At 41.5% G+C, this 20,944-nt stretch overlaps 1 protein-coding gene across 1 annotated transcript; it reads right to left on the bottom strand.

Moving 5' to 3' along the window:
* Nucleotides 1-11,023: 11,023 nt before the first annotated feature.
* ppef1 (protein phosphatase, EF-hand calcium binding domain 1) lies at nucleotides 11,024-20,158 on the bottom strand. The gene is made up of 18 exons (XM_070904252.1): nucleotides 20,104-20,158; nucleotides 18,871-18,903; nucleotides 18,435-18,562; nucleotides 18,287-18,347; nucleotides 16,134-16,297; nucleotides 15,927-16,041; nucleotides 15,200-15,246; nucleotides 14,810-14,976; nucleotides 14,655-14,691; nucleotides 14,332-14,481; nucleotides 13,558-13,706; nucleotides 13,221-13,464; nucleotides 12,950-13,135; nucleotides 12,727-12,869; nucleotides 12,203-12,309; nucleotides 11,948-12,111; nucleotides 11,347-11,431; nucleotides 11,024-11,250 (listed from the first exon to the last, which is right to left on the bottom strand). Exons 1-18 carry the CDS (start codon nucleotides 20,156-20,158, stop codon nucleotides 11,024-11,026), a joined length of 2,262 nt encoding a protein of 753 aa, XP_070760353.1.
* Between the last annotated feature and the right edge of the window lie 786 nt (nucleotides 20,159-20,944).

A 20,944-nucleotide genomic window follows, 5' to 3' on the forward strand; every position in this document is an offset into this window, starting at 1 on the left:
TCTCATATACTGATGTAACATCATAGCCTGGGCAGCTGATTGCAAACCACTATATAAGAATTTTTTTTTTTTTGTGTGACTCTGGACCGTGAACTTATTTATTACTTAAACATCCTGCAAATGTGTGTTTACAGGACTTACCAACATGCGTACTGATAGCTTCCACGCTCTTTATAATTCTGTGTCGATGATACTGAAACTTACTTGTTGTAGTCTTGTATTAACATTAATCTTTATGGGAACAAGAATCATAGTTTTGATAGATGTTTTTGTTCTTGTGTATGTGTTGTGTGTTTTGTACCATTAATGAAAATGAGTCCATCCGTCTGCATATGAATGTCACCCCAAGGTTTTGCTACAGATATGGAGGTTCAGCTACCTACAGTGTTAGGTTAGGTTTATTTCTGGTATGTTGGGGTAGAATTATGCTTTAATGCATGGAGGTGTTTTATATGTATACAGTATGAATATATACAGTATATGCATGATGTATACGTTAAGAATGAAATGCAAGTACAGCCAGATATTGGTGAAGTCCCAGAGAGGTGAGGAGGATGTTGAATAAGGTCTTTGTAAGTCTGAGAAGAGCATTATCTTTAACTTTCATCCCAGTGCTTTGATTTTGAAGGCAAAACAGCAGGAAACAGTAAAATGTTGATATATTTTAATGCTAACCCTTACCCTGAAATATTTGCATTTACTTAAAACTAATATAAGAAGATATATATATATATATATTGTATATTCATATTTGAAAAAAATCATAATATAATTTTGCTATTATAATACAGATCTCCTATTTAACATTGAATGACCCTTTCAGTTATTTTAACAATGCAGTTGCTCCTCATTTCCATAAGAAAAGTATGTTTGTTATGACATTTTCAAAGTGTGTTCATACAATAATAAAACCTTTGATCAACAATGGCAACCTGTCATTTATCTTATTTAGGGTTTGCCTCTGGGTGTATTTAGCTTACATATTAATATTACATAATACTATTATTACATATTAATATTACATAATAACAATGTATCAAATGACAAAGTGAAAACACTGTGGCAATGTGAAAAAGGTCGTCCGTGGAGCTTCATAGTGAGTTTTAGCTCATTGTTTCTGTCCGGTCTGTAAATTTACTGTTTGCACTAGTTTGCAACTAGATGGTGAACATAGTGGAGCATTTAGTAGCTAAAGAGCCAGATATTTTCTCAGGAGTCGGTAGAAACCAAAAACAGCTAAAATAGAGTGAATATTTGACTTTCATTCACCAGGCAGCCAGAAATACGACTCCTAATGAAAGCTAATGTTGCTCTGTAACTGCTGGATGTGTAAATAAGCAACATATCAACTTAAAAGGTGATGAATGTCGATGTTGTGCTCATAACTTGTTTCTTGTGCTGCCAAGTGGCCAAAAAAAAAAAAAAAAGTTATTGCAAAGAGAGCTAACTTGAATTAAAGTGAATTGGAAATTGTGAATGTTAAATAAATAAATTGAATAACAAACTGTTTGAATTTAAAAGTTAATCAACAGTTAATCAGAATAAGGAATATGTTTTTGTGAGCAGCACACTGTGTGCATACAGTGGACATACTGTGTGCATGCTAACAGTGGACATTAGTTCAGGCCCACAGTGGGCAAACTGTGGGCATGCTCTGGACCCACATTGGATATTGAGGCCCCCAGTGGGCCACGCATCAAATGGGGGCCATAACAAAATTAGTTTGGTCCTACTTTGTACCTGCAGATCATTACTATTATAATGCAATAATGCATTACATCACATATGAGGTAAATAGCAGTAATAAAATTAAGAGTCATGTTTCAATACTCACATTTACTGATTGACATGAATAACTGAATTAGGATAATATATTGAGAATATTAACTTACATATGGAAAAAATATAAATATATGGTACACTGTGGTCAATATTAATTTAAGCACGAGACACAGCTACGTAAAGTTGTGTATTTTTTAACCAAGATTCAAAATTCAAATGTTTTTTCTCTGAATCAATACAGAAAATACAGTTTTAAAGGAGAAATGGCCGAATACTAAAAATCTATTTAACAAGTTGGACAGAGGCTTATTATGTAGCGTTCACCGGGAGTATAAACAGTCATTTGTTGGTTCATGGGTCACTTTCATGGGTACAAGAGTTCTTTGGGTTTTGAAGACCACAGTCAGACGATGATGCCCACTGTCAGTGTAGTCAAAGTAGTAGTGATACTCGCTTCTGTGTTACCTCCTGTCTCGTCACACAAGGAGAAGACATGAAGAGGGACAGACTTTTTGAAACCAGGATGTCTGTCTTGGCCTGACTGAGGTGCTTTCCAGCTCAGCCAGCAGTGTTCGCTGTCGTCCTTGGTAGACATTTCTTCCAGCTGTAGGGGGAGAGGCGATGGGAAGCTGGGCAGGCACATTTATGCCCACCTCTTTGGTTCACACACAGGTGAGAACACCCTCCATTCTTCCGGCTGCACTCATTAACGTCTGGAGGAGAAGTGAAGAGGAAAACTCACTCAGTATACATAACTACAGTGAATATTTACACATAAACTCTCCCTTTTATATGAATTTCACTCATAAAACAGGATTTATCACAGGATAAAAACAATAATTTGATATATTAATGAATTGGTTTTCTTTACTTTTTCTATTCATGAATTTAATGTTTATGATTAAATTTTAGTTAAATTAGAGTATCCCCGTGTTGCCTGGCAACCCCACTGTGACCCCCTTGTTTCCAGTCTTTATTGCTGAGGTAAGCTAACTGGCTGCTGGCTCCAGCTTCATATTGGACGGACAGATATCAGAGACAGAGTGGTGTCAATCTTCTCATCTAACTCTCTAAATTCTCGGCAAGAAAGCAAATAAGCATATTACCCAAAATGTTGAACTACTCCTTTATGTGAACGTGATTAATTAGGCCATTAATTACATATTTTTCCCATTAATATTAATTTTGTGCAGCAAGGTCCTCCAAATTATCTACAATTTTGGAAAAAGAAACCTGTGTTTGAAGTATAAAGTTTCTATCATGTGTCTTACCACATACCATACACCGTAGTGTTACAGATGTGTGTGTGTATGACCCCACTGACCCTTGCAGCGCCGTCCATCTCTGTGGAGTGTGTATCCTCTGGGGCAGATGCAGCAGTGAGAGCCGGGCAGGTTGACACACTGCCACTCGCACTTTTCCTCCTGGCACTCATTTATATCTGTGTGTGTGGACACAACCAGGAAGCTCAGAATTTTGACACAAGTTGGAGAAATTGATTGATTTTTTTCCTACCTACACACTCCTCCTTCAGAGCTTGTGCAGTTGAGTTCTCAGGTGTTGGTGTCGGTTGCTTCCTGTACCCAGGTGGACACTCTGCGATGCAGCTGTGGCCATCTCCGGCTAAGATGCGCCCGAAGGTGCAGGAGCATTGGTAGGATCCTGGTGAGTTGTGACACTGCTCCGCACAAGGCCCGAGCCCCTGATTAACAGCACACTCATCTATATCTGGATAAGAAGGTTTAGGAGAAGATGACAACCAAGCATAAGTCCACACCTTTTCTATTTTATTTGTATATTATATTTTATTGTCATATTATCAAAATGCAAATGCACTAGGACAAAGTTGCACAAACTGTTTTAGTATTTTATTATTTTATTTTGTGCCATATAAGTGCTGGCCACAAAAGATCACTAAATGTATAATAATAAGTCTAATAAAATAACCCTGAATGGTGTCATGTAGGAACTACACTACCAATTTTGCCGTATGTTTAAATAAATTGGTTTGAAAATGAGATTTTGAATCATTCACTTCATATTCTGGTGCACCTCAGCTACTTCGAAAACAACTCTTCACATATTTTAGGTAAGTTTAAAATTTGAGTTGTGTGTCATGGAGACGACAAAACAAGACTAAGAGTCTACAGCCAGGCTAGCTACTCTGTGAGGCTGTACTGCTACTACTGTACTACTACTAACATGCTGATATTAAACAAGTAACATTTACCATGTTACTGCAGTACTTATGTTGTTGTGGTGTTATATGCTAATTAACAAATGTTAGCACCATCTTAGTGAAGTATAACATTCTACACTGAGGCAGTGCTAATGTCTGTGCAGGTATTTGGTCATAAATCAAAGTTATGGACAAATTAAATTGAAGATGGAAGATCAGGGGACAAAAAAATATCTTAAATTTTAGTGATTTGTATACCAGATTTCATGACAATTCTTTGAACAATTGTGGAGACATTTCACTTATGACAACCTCATGGTGGCACTAGAGGAAAAATCAGGGGATCAGATGTCGAGATGTTTCAGTCTGGGTCAAAGTGGTGGACCGGCCGACCGCCACTACCATCCATCCCCGAACAAGGCATGGTTCACAGTAATAGTAATGTTTAGCGAGTGTCCCCTCACCTTGGCAGTGGCTGTCTGCAGACTGAAGGCTGTAGCCAGCAGGACACTGGCAGTGGAAGCTTCCTGGAGTGTTAACACAGCCGAACACACAGCCTGTAACAGCCGCAGGCAGCAGGCACTCATTTACATCTGGAAAGATGGAGAGCCATGTAGAAAAACACTTTGTTCATAGACGTAAATGACAAAGACAGACACAAATGTACAAATACACACAGCCACACACCTGTGCAGGAGGTCTGATCATGAGCTGGTTGATAGCCGTCGTCACAGCTGCACATAAAGGAACCAAATGTGTTGATGCATCTCTGCTGACATTGGTGCTGCGCCTCCACACACTCATCTACATCTACACACAAACATAAATAACATACAGTACATACAGTATGTTGCACTGGTTTGAATTGCACAGATTTAATAAAGCACACACTGACAAAAAACGCACAGTCCAGGCGGCACTGAGATGAAAGAAAAAGAGCAGCAGATGAAAGGCGGCCATCTCCCCTGTCGCTCTGGATCAAGCTGGAATCTGAAACCTCATTGATGTGTCTCCATGTTTTGCTGGCTGTTTTGGCCTGTAATAAGCAAACCATAACGCAGATGTTTTCTGACTTCCTGTCCTTCAGAGACAGGAAACAAGGATGTGAAGAGAGGACTCAGAAAGCCTGTATATCAGCTCTGCCCTTGTTTTCCCAGGAAAGCACCATTTCCCCAACCTTCTCGATGTACCTGCCTTTTCTGTGTTCATGGCTCAACATCTTTCCACTTTCTGACACCGTCTCTACTTAGAGAAGACCATGTGGACAAAGTCTCGTCCGGAAAGAATGTCACGTTTTGAAATGAGGACCAAAATAAAGGCACATTTTTCTTTATTTCACTTGGTTAGACAGGAGACAGAAACTTTCTGGCTAAAACTAAACTTTAATCAGTCAAACCATGATTGTCTGGACGGGAGTATCTGTCAAAGTGCACACACAATAACACGGTAAAAAAAAAAATCAACCCCATCCACTGATGGCTCTCACAAATTATAAGTTGTCTGTGAGCAGGCACGTATAACTTGAGACAATATATTAAAGTAAATGTCAGCCTTCTAAGTCCTACAAGGTGATCGTGCTGCCATAAATTTCACAGCTCACTTACGCTCGTCTGTGAGCCTTGAAACATCAAACACATAAAACATGTGAAGGAGATTCCCTGTTGTGCTGTAACATGCCTCAGTGCACGCCGTCTTGTTATTAGGAAGAGCCCGGGGCGTCCACAGGGGATTCAGGAAGAATGTTGCAGTCACAGTGAGAAAATACAATAATATGCTCACCTCGACACGTTCGCCCGTCATCCAGCAGAGTGAATCCAGGCCTGCAGTGGCACTGAGTTCTGGTCTGGGTCTGGTTGGAGCTCTGTTTGTAGTGCTGCGAGTGAGAGCACAGCTGGGAACAGCCTCCGTTGTTAACTGAACATGGTGTCAACTCTGGAGACAAACAGTAAGGATGGAGGATGGATCAGTTCAGGGGTAATTACAAATTAAAGGGTTCAACAGTTACAATGAGACTTTGACTTTCAGAGTACACTATCAGAGAGAAGTGTAGGACTGGAGAAGACCCAGTTTGAATCTGTAACAACAGTAGAGGCTGAACCTCATCAACAAGTGAGCTCAAAATAATGTTTGGCACTATCATTTCAGCATGAGATGATCTGTATAGCAGAAAAACTGTCTTTAAAACAGATGACTGACATGAAACCGCTTGATTGAAACACTAACAAAATAGATGTGACTCCACTAGAGCTGAAATGTAATAAATCAAAAAAGTAATTTTAAGCATAAATCCCCAAAAAGTTCCATCTTCTCAAATGTGAGGGTTTTCTGCCTTTTCTTTGTCTCATGTGATAGCAAACTAAATATCTTTGGGTTTTTGACTGCTGGTTATCACCTTGAGCTTCAGTAAATTGTAATGCAATTTTCACAGTTTCCTGACATTTTATGTGCCAAACAATGAATTGATTTATTGAGAAATTTCTCAGCGAATAATCATTAGTTGCAGCCCAAGACTCAACACAGACCACAGGACTGCGACGAGACAACGCTGCCTTCATCTTAGAAAATGAATACGAAAAAGTAAAAGGGAAAAAGAAAATATGAACCTGTCAAAGTCAAACAAGTGTAGTACGAATGACGGACTGTCAGTTGCAGAATGAGTTGCCATTCACAAACAAGATCTAACATAAACTCTAGATAACACTCATATGTTACAGTCATTCATGTGTAAACTGAAAACATGAATAAACGCTAAATAATATTTTAAAATGGCTGTTTGCATGCAAACTGCATGTGTATTGTTAATGTATTTACGTCTTATTTTCTTGCGTTTTCTACTGCATATATCAATTCCACACTATTTTATAATACGGATGTTATTGCATATGTGAATTTTACTTATTTTACTGATGTTTGTTTTGCAGACACATATAATGCTGATATCTATAAGATAACTTTGATTGATTGCTGTGACTGTGATGAACCCATTACCTCTCAGGAATGTAAAGTTTATGACACGGAAATCAATGACAGGCAGCTGATTTTCTTTCTGTCTTTAAATCTGCTCTGTGTTTCAGAGTTGAATTCCTGCTGGTGCAAAAGTGAAGTGGGAAGTGAAAATAAAAAAGTAAGACAAAAAAAAAAAATACTTTAGGTGAGTCCAAAATATTAAAAAATATGATCAAAATAAAATTCCAGTTGGAAAACGGCCTTATATCAACAATAAACAACAAAACAATAAAAGACTAGTGCTGGGCAGTATCATTGGCAAATAAACATCTTGCACTTTCCCTTTTCTTTACACATCAGCACGTCTTTCCTTTCTTTATCAGTTATGGAGCAGCAACGTCACCTACCGAGACAAACAGGTGTGATGCCGCTCCAGGTGCCCCCCTGCTGGCAGTAGCTGTGTACGTCTCCGTCAGCCAGCGTATAACCAGGGTAGCAGGCGTACTGTATGTAATGTCTGTACTCTCTGGGAAGTGGATTCTCTACATTACGAAAGTAAAAGGTCCCATGAGCGGGCACAGGTGGGTACGGGCACACAGGTCGTCTACTGAGGGTCAGAGACAGCAGAGGGGGTTTGGAGGTGGCATTCATTGTGAGGTTGTGGTTTTCAGTCCAACGAGATCTCGGTTCAGCGGTGGTGGAGGTGTTTGAAGGAAAGGTGACATTAGGCAGCTGTGTTTTCATATTGGGTTGGGTGGAGCTAGGACTTGAGGAAGTTGAGGCAGTAAAGGAGGGAAGAGGGAGTGATAAGGAGTGTGAGGAAGTGGAGGAAGAGCTGGTAGAAATGAAAGAAACAGAGGTAGATATAGTGTATGTTGAAGTCTCTGTGGGCTCCTCTGTATCTACAGACCCTTGCTGAGAGAAAGAAGTTTCAGCCTGTTGGTCTTCATCTGCAGTTTGTGCAGAGCCTGTTGCTACTTCAGGGGGAGTCACATCGTCCTGGGATGGTACAGGTTCTCCAAACTTGAGCGCCTTTTCACTGCCGAGCACAGGCAGAATAGATTTTGTGTGGTGGAGGGGGGAAGTTGGAGCAAACATCACAGTTGGGAGAGTTTGTTTGACAGCAGTGTTTGTGACAGCAGTGATAGCTGGTGTAATGTAAAGGGCTGTTGAAAATGGTGGTGGTGAAGACGCTGATCGCTCCGTTCCTGACACTAATGATAAGGCAGATGAGACAGTAGAAGATAGATGTGATTTAGATGCAAAGATTTGTGTAACTTTGTCCACCTTTTCTGCTTTCTCGTGTGAAGCTGTTGCCTCTGAGCCATGCCTCCCCATTCCTGTTTCCGCTCCTTGCGCTTTGTTTGAATCCTGAAGTTGAGTGTCATGATGAGTTGTTTGGACCCCCTCTGTGACTTTAAAATTGTGAATATGCTGCTGCAGGTGGACTTTTGGGTTAGTCACTTTAATCCTCTCACTGGTGGACATCTGGGATGGCGTATGAGACAACAAGCCAAATTTGAGGTTTGCTTCTTTGGAGGCAGTATTAGTGAGGGTGTCGTAGTGGGATTGTTGCTGGGTCTTTAGAACTACGGCAGCCTGGAGGTTCTGGTGTATGTTTGGCTTTTGCACACTGACACTTGAAACTGAGCTCATCATGTCGGACTCTAACAAGGAGAAAATAGGAAAAATGGTACAGTTTAGGGCAAAGCAAAGTGTTTGTACAGCAACTGTCAAATAGTCCAGTTAGAGTGCAGAATAGAAGATTGATACCACTCTTAGATATGAGAGTGGTATCAATCCAAGTCTCAGCAAGAAAGCAAACAAGCATATTCAAAATTAAAATGTCAAGTTTTTCATGCTCACCTTTGCATACAGGCTTTGTGCTATTCCACGTGTGGCCCTTACAGTACAACATTGAGGGCCCATGTAGCCAAAAGCCACTATCACAGCTGAACGCTACCCAGGAGCCATCCTCATTCATGCTGCTCGTCCCGTGGGTGAGCGGCCCCGGTTTGGAGCAGCCAGAGCCTGAAAGAGGAGGAAAATATCAAGGAAAGTGATTAAAAGGTTAAGCCTGACGAGGGACCTTTGCTGTTGTCTCTCCTCAGCGTCCCGTCAACTCTCCACTGTGCACTGTAATAAAGCAAAGTCAACAAATACTAGAACAAAAGAGTAACGTTAGCCTCCAAATGTATCTACTGACAAAAACTGAAATAGAAATCCTAAATTAAAAAGGTTTCCAGTACATGCTCATGAATGAAGCTCCTCACCAACACAGACTGGGGTGTCCCGGGACCAGTGTCCAGACACACAGCTGTTGGTTTTGTATCCATGGAGCTTGTAGCCAGGATGACAGCGGAAGATCACCAGCAGTCCACCGTAACGGAAAAACGTCTGCCCGTTCTCCAGGTGTCTAAACCCACTGCATCCCTCAGCTCCACACACTGTAGACGGTTTCACAATGAATGCCTGAGGTGGTCTGAAAGCACTGCTTCTCTTAACAACACACAAGTATGGAAATTAACATGAAAAAGTACCTGGAGCGTAGATGCAGAGCAGAGCGGCCAGTGCTGCCAGGAGCCCCATCTGAATGTATGATGACAGTACTCAGCTGAGATACCTCTAGCAACATTTGGAGGGGGAGGGATGGGAAGGAAGGCTTAAGGGTAAAGTACTTGGAGAGTGAAAGTTAAGAAGTATAAGAGAGGTTGAAGGGGAGGGGAGATGTGGTTTGGGGTTACTACAGGATGGGCAGATGGGAGAAAGGAAGGGAGGAAGGAGGGGTAAGTTGGTGCATACGCAAACCACTCTGACAGATGGATAGGGAGGTATCAGGGGAGATGCTCTTTTTGCCTGCTTTATAGTAAGTAGCAACAATTTTAGTTGTTGTTTTAATATATAAAGTGATATCACACACTCAGACATGCCAACAAATAGGGAAACGTCCAAGAACCCTGGCACTAAAACAATCAGTGTAAAAACTATTCGTCTCCACACCTCCCTGTTTGTCTTTCTGTAGCCTCTTGCAAGTAGAGTGTGGGTGAATGTGTTTTAAGTGTATGTGTAGCACAAGACGCCTTCAGTTAAATCTGAACCCATCATTTACTCAGGCTGACAGGATGCCTGGGCCTGTTTAACTGCTCTCGCCGTTTGTTAATTATAGTGGGCAGGAAGCCAGAGTGAGGTAGCATACAAACACACACACACACACACACACACACACACACACACACACAGACGGTCTGAAAATATACACAAAATACAACCATTAGTTTCAAAAAAGACATTTTATTCCTTTTTGGTAACCAGTTGAACACACACCAGCTGAAACTCTGCTATTGCTACTGCTATTTCTTCTAAAGCCTTCAGTCATCAAGACATGCAATACTACAGTAGGTAACGGTACTGCATCATACTCCTGCTGTTGTACTCACATATGACAGCACTGTGCAAGTGCTGTCATATGTGACATCTGTACTAAATCAAACTGTACCTAAAATATGTAGCCCCAGGACCTGCTTCAGACTTCTAGCAGTTATTTTGACATGGTCTGGGTTTGTGTGGGTTCTTGGTGACTTGGTCTACGCCCCTGACTTCTATCTTCTGCCAAAGTGGGTCGTCGACTAATCACGGAGCGGGGCAGTTCGATCCCCAGCTCCTCCTGTCCACATGTTTAGGCGTCCTTGGGCAAGACACTCCACCCTAAATTGCCCAATGGGATTCATCGTCTGGGAAACATGAATGTCCAACGTACCAAAATGTATGCCAATTCATCTAGTTGATGTGGAGATATTTCACTGTAGTGGAAACTTTGGCCTATTGGTGGTGCTAGATGAAAGGTCAGTGGATCACCAAACTCATTAGGATTTATCCTCTGGGAAACATGAACGTCTTGAAGATTGACACTGTCATCCTTACAGCCAGTTGTAAGGTACATCACCAAATCACTGCTATTTGTTTAGTGTTCAGGTGTATAAAGGTGAATTTTTCCTTTAAAAACTTAAGAAATACTAAATTATATCATCTTATCCCTGCTTTCCTACTTTCCTTCCTCCATTAGTTTATCTGCTTATCATGCAGGACTTCCACAGTTTAGGATTCAGATTCTCCCCTTCACGAATACTTGTCTCCATCCATCTTCCCGCTGAGTTGCTGATCCTTGTTGTCCAGTTTGTGTACCACTCTGAAGGCCTCTAGGAACTCAGTGAAGTCTATACTGCCGTCCTTGTTGAAGTCGATACTTCGGGCCAGGTCGTCGATGGCTCGGTCGTCGATGTCGACCCCTAGGTGAGCACTGAAGAGACGCCAGGTGTGACGAAACTCCTCGATGGAGATCAGACCTGATCATGAGAACACACACATTACTGAACTTTAAGAAATACATGTTGAATTATTGATGCATCCTCTTCAAAGAGATTCAGTACTTTTTTTTTTACCTGAATGGTCTTTGTCTATGATGTTGAATATTATCTCAATGTCTGTCCTGTATCTGAACAGAGTTTCAGCCAAGTTTGGAGTGACCTAAAAGCAGAAAAGAGGAAAATAATGTGCAAAAACAGAAGACTACTATACAACCACAGGATTTGTTTAACAGCTTTTGTAGAAAAGTAGAAGACTTGTGTTTAAAATGTACTGTGAGAAGTATCTCAATGCTGTAAACAGTCTGGATGTAACGGAGTCTGCACTTTAAACTACATGAAGAAAAAAGGAGGGAGCCGTTCAATGCAGAAAAGTGGGAATTAAATATGGTCTCCCCTTCTGAAAATATTAATTTAGCATGCATGATTATATGCTTAAGAATATTATCCAACCTCATCCGCTTTCTAAGATTTAAACCTAGATAAAAACAAACAAAAGCACTGTCATGGTTTTTAAAAGTTCTACAGGCATCAAATAAATGTAGTATAGTAAAAGGTAAGTTTCCCTCCAAAATGTGAAAAAAGTATAAAGTTAAAATACTAAAACAAATTACATGGATCTCAAAATAGCCTTGAAGGACAGTACTTTCCAACTCTGATAAGGATTTACTTCTCTGACCTGAGGCAGAGAAATCCCCGGCCCCATATCCTCGAAGCAGGACTGATACTCCACACTGCCATCTGCTGCCAGGCGGGCTAAGTGCGGACGAAGTGTCCTCCAGGGCAGATCCAATCTCAGCACAGACTCCAACACCTGAGCCCATTCGCTGACTGACACACTACCTGAAAAAAAAGAGATGCTTACATATGACTACTACACATGTCAACCTGGGTAAGTAATGTGTTATAAGTGAGGCAAACGAGAAGAGCGCACCGTTGTTATTGTGGTCATACTGCTGGAAGCCCGACATCAGCTCAGAGCGATGGGTGAACAGCTTCTCCTTCAGGGCCCTGAGGGCAGAGCCTTCAGCAGCTCGTACTCTGCAGACACACACGCAAACACATGTCATTAACTAAGACTGAGCTGTCTTACATCATTTACAGATATGTATTTATGTCAATTCATTAATCATTTAGTCCATGAAATGTCATAAAAAGGTGAAAGATGCTCATCACAATTATACAGAGCTCATGGCTGCATCTTCAAATTGCTTGTTTTGACCACTCAACAGTCCAAAAACACAAAGATATTGATTTTATAACGGTTTAAAAACAGACAAATGCAGAAAATCCTCACATTGGAGCTAATAAATGACCCAAACTCATGTAAAAATTGCCGGCATTTATTTTTCTTTGAATGAACTAATCCATTAATCTACTTTTCAGCACTACAACGCCCAGCTGTGGGTAATCTGCCACATTTTACACAGACGTATGCACACCAGACACCTGTTGTACCTTTGCGTCAGGGTGAGTTTCCGTGTCGTGCGGCTGACTTGGTACTGGTAGAAACGGGGAACCAGTTCTCTGCCCACTTTGATGTAGGCACCACGGTTGCTTCCCTCCTCATAATAGTTTGACGCTGAGAAAATGGTGATCACCTACAGAACACACACATTTATTTCTCCAGACTCAAAGTTTTTGAACTCAAATTTGAATGAATGTATGGCATCCCGTCTACCCGTCCACCATGACAGAGCTCATATCCCTCCTGTTTGCACTCATGGGATCTGATGAGCAGCTGGAGTCCGTGTTGGAGCAGCAGTCTCTGGGTGACGTCGGGGCCGAAGTAGCAGCCTCCTCCTCTGAATGTGTTGGGACTGCAGCCTTCTTGGGTTTTAGGGTCACTCCACAATATATCCACTACCTGCAGGAGAGAGGAAAGCACATAAAAGAGCTAAATAAGACACATCCTGATAGGGCAGAGTTGAACAATATTATCTTCCTCTGACCTGTTTCCATTCCCGTTCATGTTGTGGAGGTGAAGGAGGGGGGACAGAGGACAGAGAGTCCAGGAAAGGAACTTGGAGGACATTGATGGTGTAAGGCATGCTGGGAGAAGACGGGCACGGACGAGGCGTGAGGCAGGACGGAGTTCGAGGAGAGCAAAGCGAGGACGAGGACGAGGACGATGAGGAGGAAGAGGAAGAAACGGAGGTGGCGCTGTCTTGTCGGCTGAGCCTGCATCGCCTCTTTCTACAGAAAGAAGAGGGTAGATAGAGGGTCCTTCTTATTGTACACCTTAAAGACCATGCAACATCTGTGAGCGTCTGTGGGCTGCTGTCAGACCTCTGGTTGGGGGTTCTTTGGTTCTTGCAGTGGCTGCGACTGCTGCTGGGACGAGAGTCTTTCGATCTCATTCTTTTCATCTGTCTGCAGGAGTGACCGATGTCCAGCTGCTCCAAACTGCGTCTGGGAAACCTCAGGGCAGATTTCACCTACGACAGCAGAGCAGAGACGGAAAGACAAAAACAAAGTGAAAACCAATGTATTTGTTTGTTTTTGGTAATTTGTGATTTTGGTTTTACGACTGTAAATTAATTGTATGGTATTTCCGTCTGACCCGCTCACATCAGTGTAAAAGCTCTAACAGCAGCTCAGGGACAAAACAACCTGCTAGGGGTCCCCGGAGCAAAAATGAGCGGAGGCCTCTATTAACCCTGTGTTTCTCCAAATCCCTGTGCATTGTGTTCGAGTTGACACACAGTAATCTTGATGGTAATCCAGCCTTACAGCAGACAAACTCACTGACAGACTGTTGAAGAAAGTCTAACATGTAAGGGAGCTCATAACCCAAATATTTTGCCCAGGAGTTTGTAGAGACCACAACTAAATGGGGAGAAGCATGCCTCTAAATGCTATTGTTGCTCCATGTCTACTGGATACGAACGTAGCCAACTGTTTGCTCACATCTTAGCCACAACAACTACATTGATGTGTGGTGGCTGTGGATTTTTCAGCATTTAAAAAAGGTTTTTTTCTGACCCCTAGTGGCCAAAATTGATTATTGCAGTTAAAAGAGCTTGGATGGAGGATGAAGGTTGGCTGCCTGTTTCCACTGACCTTGTGTCTCTCTATGGAGCTGAGGAAGTCCAGGTCAGTCTGGTCTGATATCCCTCCGTGAACGATCAGGATCTTTCCATCAATGACCGTCGCGACGGGCAGAAGGCTGAAAACATCCTGAAACAGCTGGAGGATCTCGCGGCCATGAATCTGCCAGTCACACCCAATACATATATTATATAATAAAAAAATAAAAAAAATAACTGTGGGCCACCCAGCCAGTTTAATCCACCCAGCTCCACCAGCTGTGACAGTCAGCAATCACATGCTACAACCTGCAGAGTTCTGTACAAAATAGAAGCAGCATAATGACGTATCTGTACCTTGTACTTCAGCATGACTTCTTTTGTGAACCCATATCTGAAACAACAATGTACAAACATCACATTTAGATATTGTTATTCTAATTTTACCACCCTCATGTCTGTGGTAAACCTAGATGGATACACATTTTTTTTCTACTCTTCTTCCAACCCACCTGAGGTTCATTATGTGGTCTTCATGGTTTCCTCGGTTCAGGTGCATGTAATCGGGGTAAAGCAGAAGGTAGGCAAACAGGAGCACGACCACTTCGATCGACTTTTTCCCACGGTCCACAAAGTCCCCGTTAAACACATATGGCGTCTCCGCGGAGGGAAGGCCATTCTGAACAACGGCAACGTAAGATCAACACAATGTCACAAACTTAAAGTCAGCTCTTAGAGAAGTCTTGAGTGCTTCAGCTCTGTTTGATGCGGCTTCTGTCACGATCATGTGCTTGTTTCACTCTTTTGTGTATTTATATAACATCTGATGTATCTGCATAAAACATGTTGCTGTGAAATAGGTAGTGAAGGGTGCTGAATAAAAAAATAAAACATAGCTTTACCTTATAAAATATAAGTAGTAAGTCATCAAGCCGCCCGTGCAGATCACCTGTAACCAAAAGACAAATCACAACAATGGAGATACTGGAATCCTATTTCTGAATTAATTGATCCCTGATTTAACCTCCTAAGACCCAAGCTCTATCTTAATTTCTCTTTGCTATTTGGGCTTATTGGGACCTGATAAGTATAAACACTAAGCATCATCCGTTGACATGATGTGGTTCTGCATACGGGGACAATTTTGAATTTCAATATAAGCAGAATTAAGTATTATGGTAAATGTGATGTCCACGCATGTGGATGCCAGGTCTTAGGAGGTTAAAGATGATGAAAATTCCTTCAGGGTATGAAAACTAGACAGTGAATTGCTTCACCTCAAAAATCAAGCAGTGTGTTTTTTTTTGTTTTAGTCACAAGTATTCTTGAGTTTAATGAGATGCGAATCTGCAGGAGGAGGCAGCCGTGGCAGAGGAGTCAAGTGCCTGATCAGTGTGCAAATAAACAAGACCTCCTTTCTTGGAACGCTGCCATTAAGATACAGTCAACTGTATTTACAACACATTTACAGACATCAGCGATCGTTTAACTAGAGAGCAGGTCATTCATTTATTCAATGGCCCTCTGAAATCACAGCAGCGTTACGATGAGACTGAAACGTTTTTACCTTTTTGTTCTCGTTTGCACACGTGTACTGAAAGCTCACAAACTGTGGTCATGGTCACCCACCACATATAGTGATCTCTTTGGTGTACGATGTTGACAAGTGGATGATGTTGGGCATCTGTTTGAGGAGCTTTTTGGTCTCGTACAGCAGCTGCACAACATATCTGGCATGCAGAGTCTGAGTGGAAGAAAAGTAAGTAAAGCACCCAAAAATCTAAGCCAGACAATCAAAAGTGAGAGTTAGAAAGACCAAAGAGACATATTCTGTACCTGCTGCTCCTTAAATGCGCTGAGGAGAGCGTTCGTATCAGAGACGGAGAGGGGAAACGACAGGCGGGGTCCCGTGTACGACTCTGGAACAGGGATCAAGTTGTAGCAGGTCTCTCTGTCTAACCAGGGGTCGACCACCGGGTCCAGCAGCTGGGAGATCAAGTCTGGGGGACACAGTGTGAGGAGCTGTGAACATACTGAGCTCATTCTCAATAAAATCTTCTACCTCGTCATGTACGACATATTTCACAATTTCGATATATATTGTGATATACTACTGATACTGATAGACAGGAATGTCCGTTTGTGGCTAAAGCAGCAGACTGAATACCAGACAAATCAAGATATTCAGGTAATCCAATAAGGCCATAAAGCAGTCCTGCTCATTAATCTGCAACATTATCCACAATGGCCTAAAACCAGGGATATTGGAGGGCTGGAAACCATGGAATAAACACCATATCAAAATCTCACCTCAAAGTATACAGTCATCACCCACCCGATATAACCAGAACTAAAAGCAAAAAGTATAAACCCCGCACTGTTATGCTCCCAGAATAATTTTAATTACTGCAATGTTTGGATCTTTGTCAGACCTGATGAAGACTTATGATGGATCCAAACTTTAAAGAGGAACACCATCAAGTTTATTTTTTATTACTGTTTACAGGTCTTGGGGAGTACTACTGCATATGTGAAAAAACTTGCATAAAGCCTTTTCAGCGTCGGGTTGGGTCTGAAGACTACAAGTTTGAAAGTCTGGATGTGTGGAGTTTGAAAGAAGTGAGCTCACGAGACCTCTGTAGCCCGCTCCTCATCTCTGCTTGAGGCTAGTGGCTTGAGGCTACAACAGCCGCTACTAGCATAACACACCCAAATCTCAGACTGCAGTCTGATCGGAGTTGCATTGTGGGTAATGCAGGTGCCAGGTTTTGACAGGAAAGCAGAATGTGTGGAACAAAAGATGTAATTTGTAGTTCCTCTTCTGTTGTAAAAACACTGAGCAGCAGTCAGATTGCGTCTTTAAGTAACATCTTTATTTACCCACTGAACTGAAACACATCACACATTCAGATTTTAATTTGTAGCTCCTTGTAATGAACAGCTTGACACAACGCCACATCCAGCTCTGTGTGACCTCACTGTTGTATTAAAAGACCACTCCAATATGCTAATGAAAAATGATGGACTCTAATTTATTCAAACAAACAAGGCATGAGCAGACATCTACCTACGGGCCAGTTTCTCTTTTGTAAGGCTTTTGTCTATTTCCCCCTTAGTGTCTATTAAATGTCCTCTATTCTATCACACACACAAACACAGATGCTGTATATAATAAATACAGACTCCAGAATCTGGCCTCTTTGTATCACTTATGTTGACTCGACGTACTGTAAAAAAACGCATGAAGAGGATGTGCTGTAGCAATCAGGGATGAACTAAGGGTTTGCTTGTCAATGGAGCATTATGCTTTTTAGCTGGATGAGTGGGTCAATACATACTTAAGCCACAGCTGTGTCAGTGCAACACACCAACACATTGGCCTCCACATTCACGGTAGTTGCTAAGCAACAGGGTATACGCAATGGGTTTTCTAATCTAGACCGAAAATACAGTGGCATGACTAACAAAACAGTGTTAATTTGATGAAAAGTGTGAGAAATACATCTATATATAATCCTTCTGTGTTAGAAAATGAAATAACAACCATTCAACAACAACTGAAAATAAACTGGTTCTCTCACCATAATAATAATAATAATAATAATAATAATAATCTCTCACTTCTTTTAATAATTCAGTTTCACACAATAGGACGCCAGCATCAAATAACCCTAAAAAATGATGTTAAGAGCTATAAAGAAAAATACATGGATAAAAGACAAAATGCCTCAAAATAGATTTAAGGTTCAGCATGTCTGATACACAGGTAGCTCTGAAGGTGCTATCAGGAGTGAATGCAAAATAATAAAGTAGAATAATAAAGTAGTTTCTGCATTCACTGAAAATGTGTTACATCACATCCACATGAAGGCACTTTTAGTCTACAATAAAATTAACTTTACCTCCAACATTTCCAAATAACGGAGATGAAATACACATAATATCTAACGTTGATATTCTGTAGATAAAGAGTATTTTTTGCTCCTAACCTGGCCCATTTCCATTCAGCTGAGTGAAGGTGTCGAGCATGAAGCTGAAGAAACTGGAGAGCTAAAGAAAGAAACAAAAAAACAACATGTTTAAGCTTTACGATGCCTCTGAAAATGATCATACAGAGGCGCCTGTGCTGAGAGTCACCTGTAGCTGGTCCTGCTCTCCGGCATATTCAATGGACTGAAAGATGTTCCAGGTGTACCTGCGCCTCATCTCCAGGCGGGCCATGTAGCGCCGGTACCATCGCTGGATCAAAACAGCCGCCTTCATAGCTACGACAAAACACCAGCTGTTACATTTCATTTAGATGGGAGACATGTTGAAATATCTGGAGTCACTTACATAACATACGTGAACATGACATGAGAGACTCGTCAGCTCTTATTTAGTATTTCCTTACACCCGCGTCTCTCATTCAAGAACTCATTCTGCTAATTCTACTGCATCTTTTGTAAATTAGCACTCTGGAAAACATCATCACGTGAATATGTAAAAATGCACACAGACACACACACACACACACACACATGGATGCATGCACACGTCACAGACTGATCTTTGTAGATGAGCGGCGTCTTACTCAGGGCCGGGCCGGGAGTCTTAACCGTGTCATCTGTGAGACGAAAAACTACAATTCAGCACAAGATCCTGGTAATTGAATAAAATCATGTGCAAGGCAAACACACACACACACACGCACACACACACACACACACACACACACACACACACACACACACACACACACAGAGTGAGGGAGATAACAAGACACAGGGGAGGTCATGAGCAACAGTGGGACTGGAAAAACTAGGCAAATTAAAAGAGCTTTCAGGAGAAACAGCACTCATTAAAAGAGAGGAGAGAAGACAGACTGCAGAGACAGAGAAGCACCATCTGTCAAACATCTGGTGTGTGTGCGTGTGTGTGTGTGCAACAAGTGTAATGTACTACTGTAAAAATTAATTACCATCTGATTCATACTACACAGTGTGACACTGAGATGCGTAAAATGCTCAACCATGATACTGCTGCCATGGCTACTGCTAATAATAAACTATTTAAGCTGCACTTCACAAATAATGTTACAAAATGCTTCACAGAGGAGATCAAGATTAATTAACAGAGCAGGACAAGAACTTAAACAATAAAAACTGTGAAATGAACAAGAAGTTTGGTTAAAGGGGCACAGGCAGAGGTCTACTAGTAAAAAAGCTACTTTCTCAATTAATCGATGAGTTGTTTAGTCTAATAAAAAACAAAAAAGATAAAGTCCAAGATGACGTCTTCAGTTTACAATGATATAAAACAGAAAAGTAGCAAATGTTTACATTTGGGAAGTTGCAAACAGTGAAAGTTTGACAGTTTTGCTTAAAAACATTATTGAAATGATTAATCAAAAATCAAAATAGTTGTTATAATAAATAGTAGTTCATTTTGACTAATTGATTAATCCACTATTTGACTGAGGAGAGGAAAATGTGATTTGTGAAATATGAGTAACACAGTGTTTCTCAGTTTCTGAGCTTGTACTCCAATTAGTGTCCAACACATTTATGGCCCATTTGTGCTCAGCCTGCAGACCAAGTGTACAAACATGTCAGCTCTAGTTTGATGCCAATGTGTTTCTTCACACCTTTCCTCTGGGGCAACGGGTCTAAATGTCAAAACTTTATAGCTCACAGGAGAAAAAAAACAAGTCCTGAACTGACTGAAGGGACCATAACAACAACAACAACAACAACAACAACAGCAGCAGCAGCAGCTACTTGCCTTTTGAACAAGTCAGATCTGCAAACCAGCCACACATCTTTACCTGTCTCCACTCTTTTCCCTGGTGTCTCCGTAGCAACGGAGGTGCCACATCCCATTATGACCAACAAGGAGTTTCTGGGTCACATTAGTCAGTTTTTCCTAAATTGTCAGCAGCGGGTCACATCTGGCTGGTGGCATGTGACAGCTGCCATGAGACCTGGAAAGTAAGAACATCACTGTTGTCATGCTGCATCAGCCGGTGGCTGTTGATTCATACATGAAGATGCATGTAGTCAAAGATATAAAGTCAGTGGTCGAATTAGTGGGAACATTTGGGATTAAGTCTCCATGCAGTTTCCATTTAACCCTTTAAGGATAGTCAGCAAAAGTGCATGAAAATTAGGCTTCAATCTACAAACCTAAAACCACACATATGGCACAATAACGAAGCCCCAGGAATAAGATTAAGCTTGTAAATGGCTGCTGTTCACGCTTCAACACTCTCAGACAGCCCGTGCTTTTAACAGATCAGTGAATTGCACATAACAAATCAAACTAAAAGGAACATGTCTCATCACTTTTTCTACACAGGAGGATATTCCAACGACGTGCTTATTTTACGCTGAGGTAAACCATCACACTGTTTGTTTCTGATGCTTCCTACCTGCAGCTGGTATCCGCGCGATCCGGAAATCATGAATGGGACACACAATCCATGTGATGCACAAAAACAAAACAAAAAAACTTGCATCGAAACTGCAGACAAAAGGTTGCGCTAGATGTCCTCTGGACGACAGTTAAAAGAAACGTAATAATAGAAATGTTTCCAGAGACGCTGTGGACGCTGCGGGAGCTGCTGCTGCTGCAGATGGAGACCAGAGCGCGCACAGAGGAGGCGGAGG

Source organism: Enoplosus armatus, chromosome 1 (assembly GCF_043641665.1).
Source record: "Enoplosus armatus isolate fEnoArm2 chromosome 1, fEnoArm2.hap1, whole genome shotgun sequence".
Lineage (NCBI taxonomy): Eukaryota > Metazoa > Chordata > Actinopteri > Centrarchiformes > Enoplosidae > Enoplosus > Enoplosus armatus.

Excerpts from the sequence above, each read along its gene's own strand:
- ppef1 (XM_070904252.1), bottom strand. The coding sequence starts at position 20,158 with ATGGGATGTGGCACCTCCGTTGCTACGGAGACACCAGGGAAAAGAGTG. Across the intron at positions 15,247-15,926 it reads CAAAGAGATCACTATATGTG|GTGATCTGCACGGGCGGCTT; the intron begins GTGGGTGACCAT and ends TTTTGGTTACAG. Across the intron at positions 12,870-12,949 it reads AGCTCTGTCATGGTGGACGG|GTGATCACCATTTTCTCAGC; the intron begins GTAGACGGGATG and ends TGTGTTCTGTAG.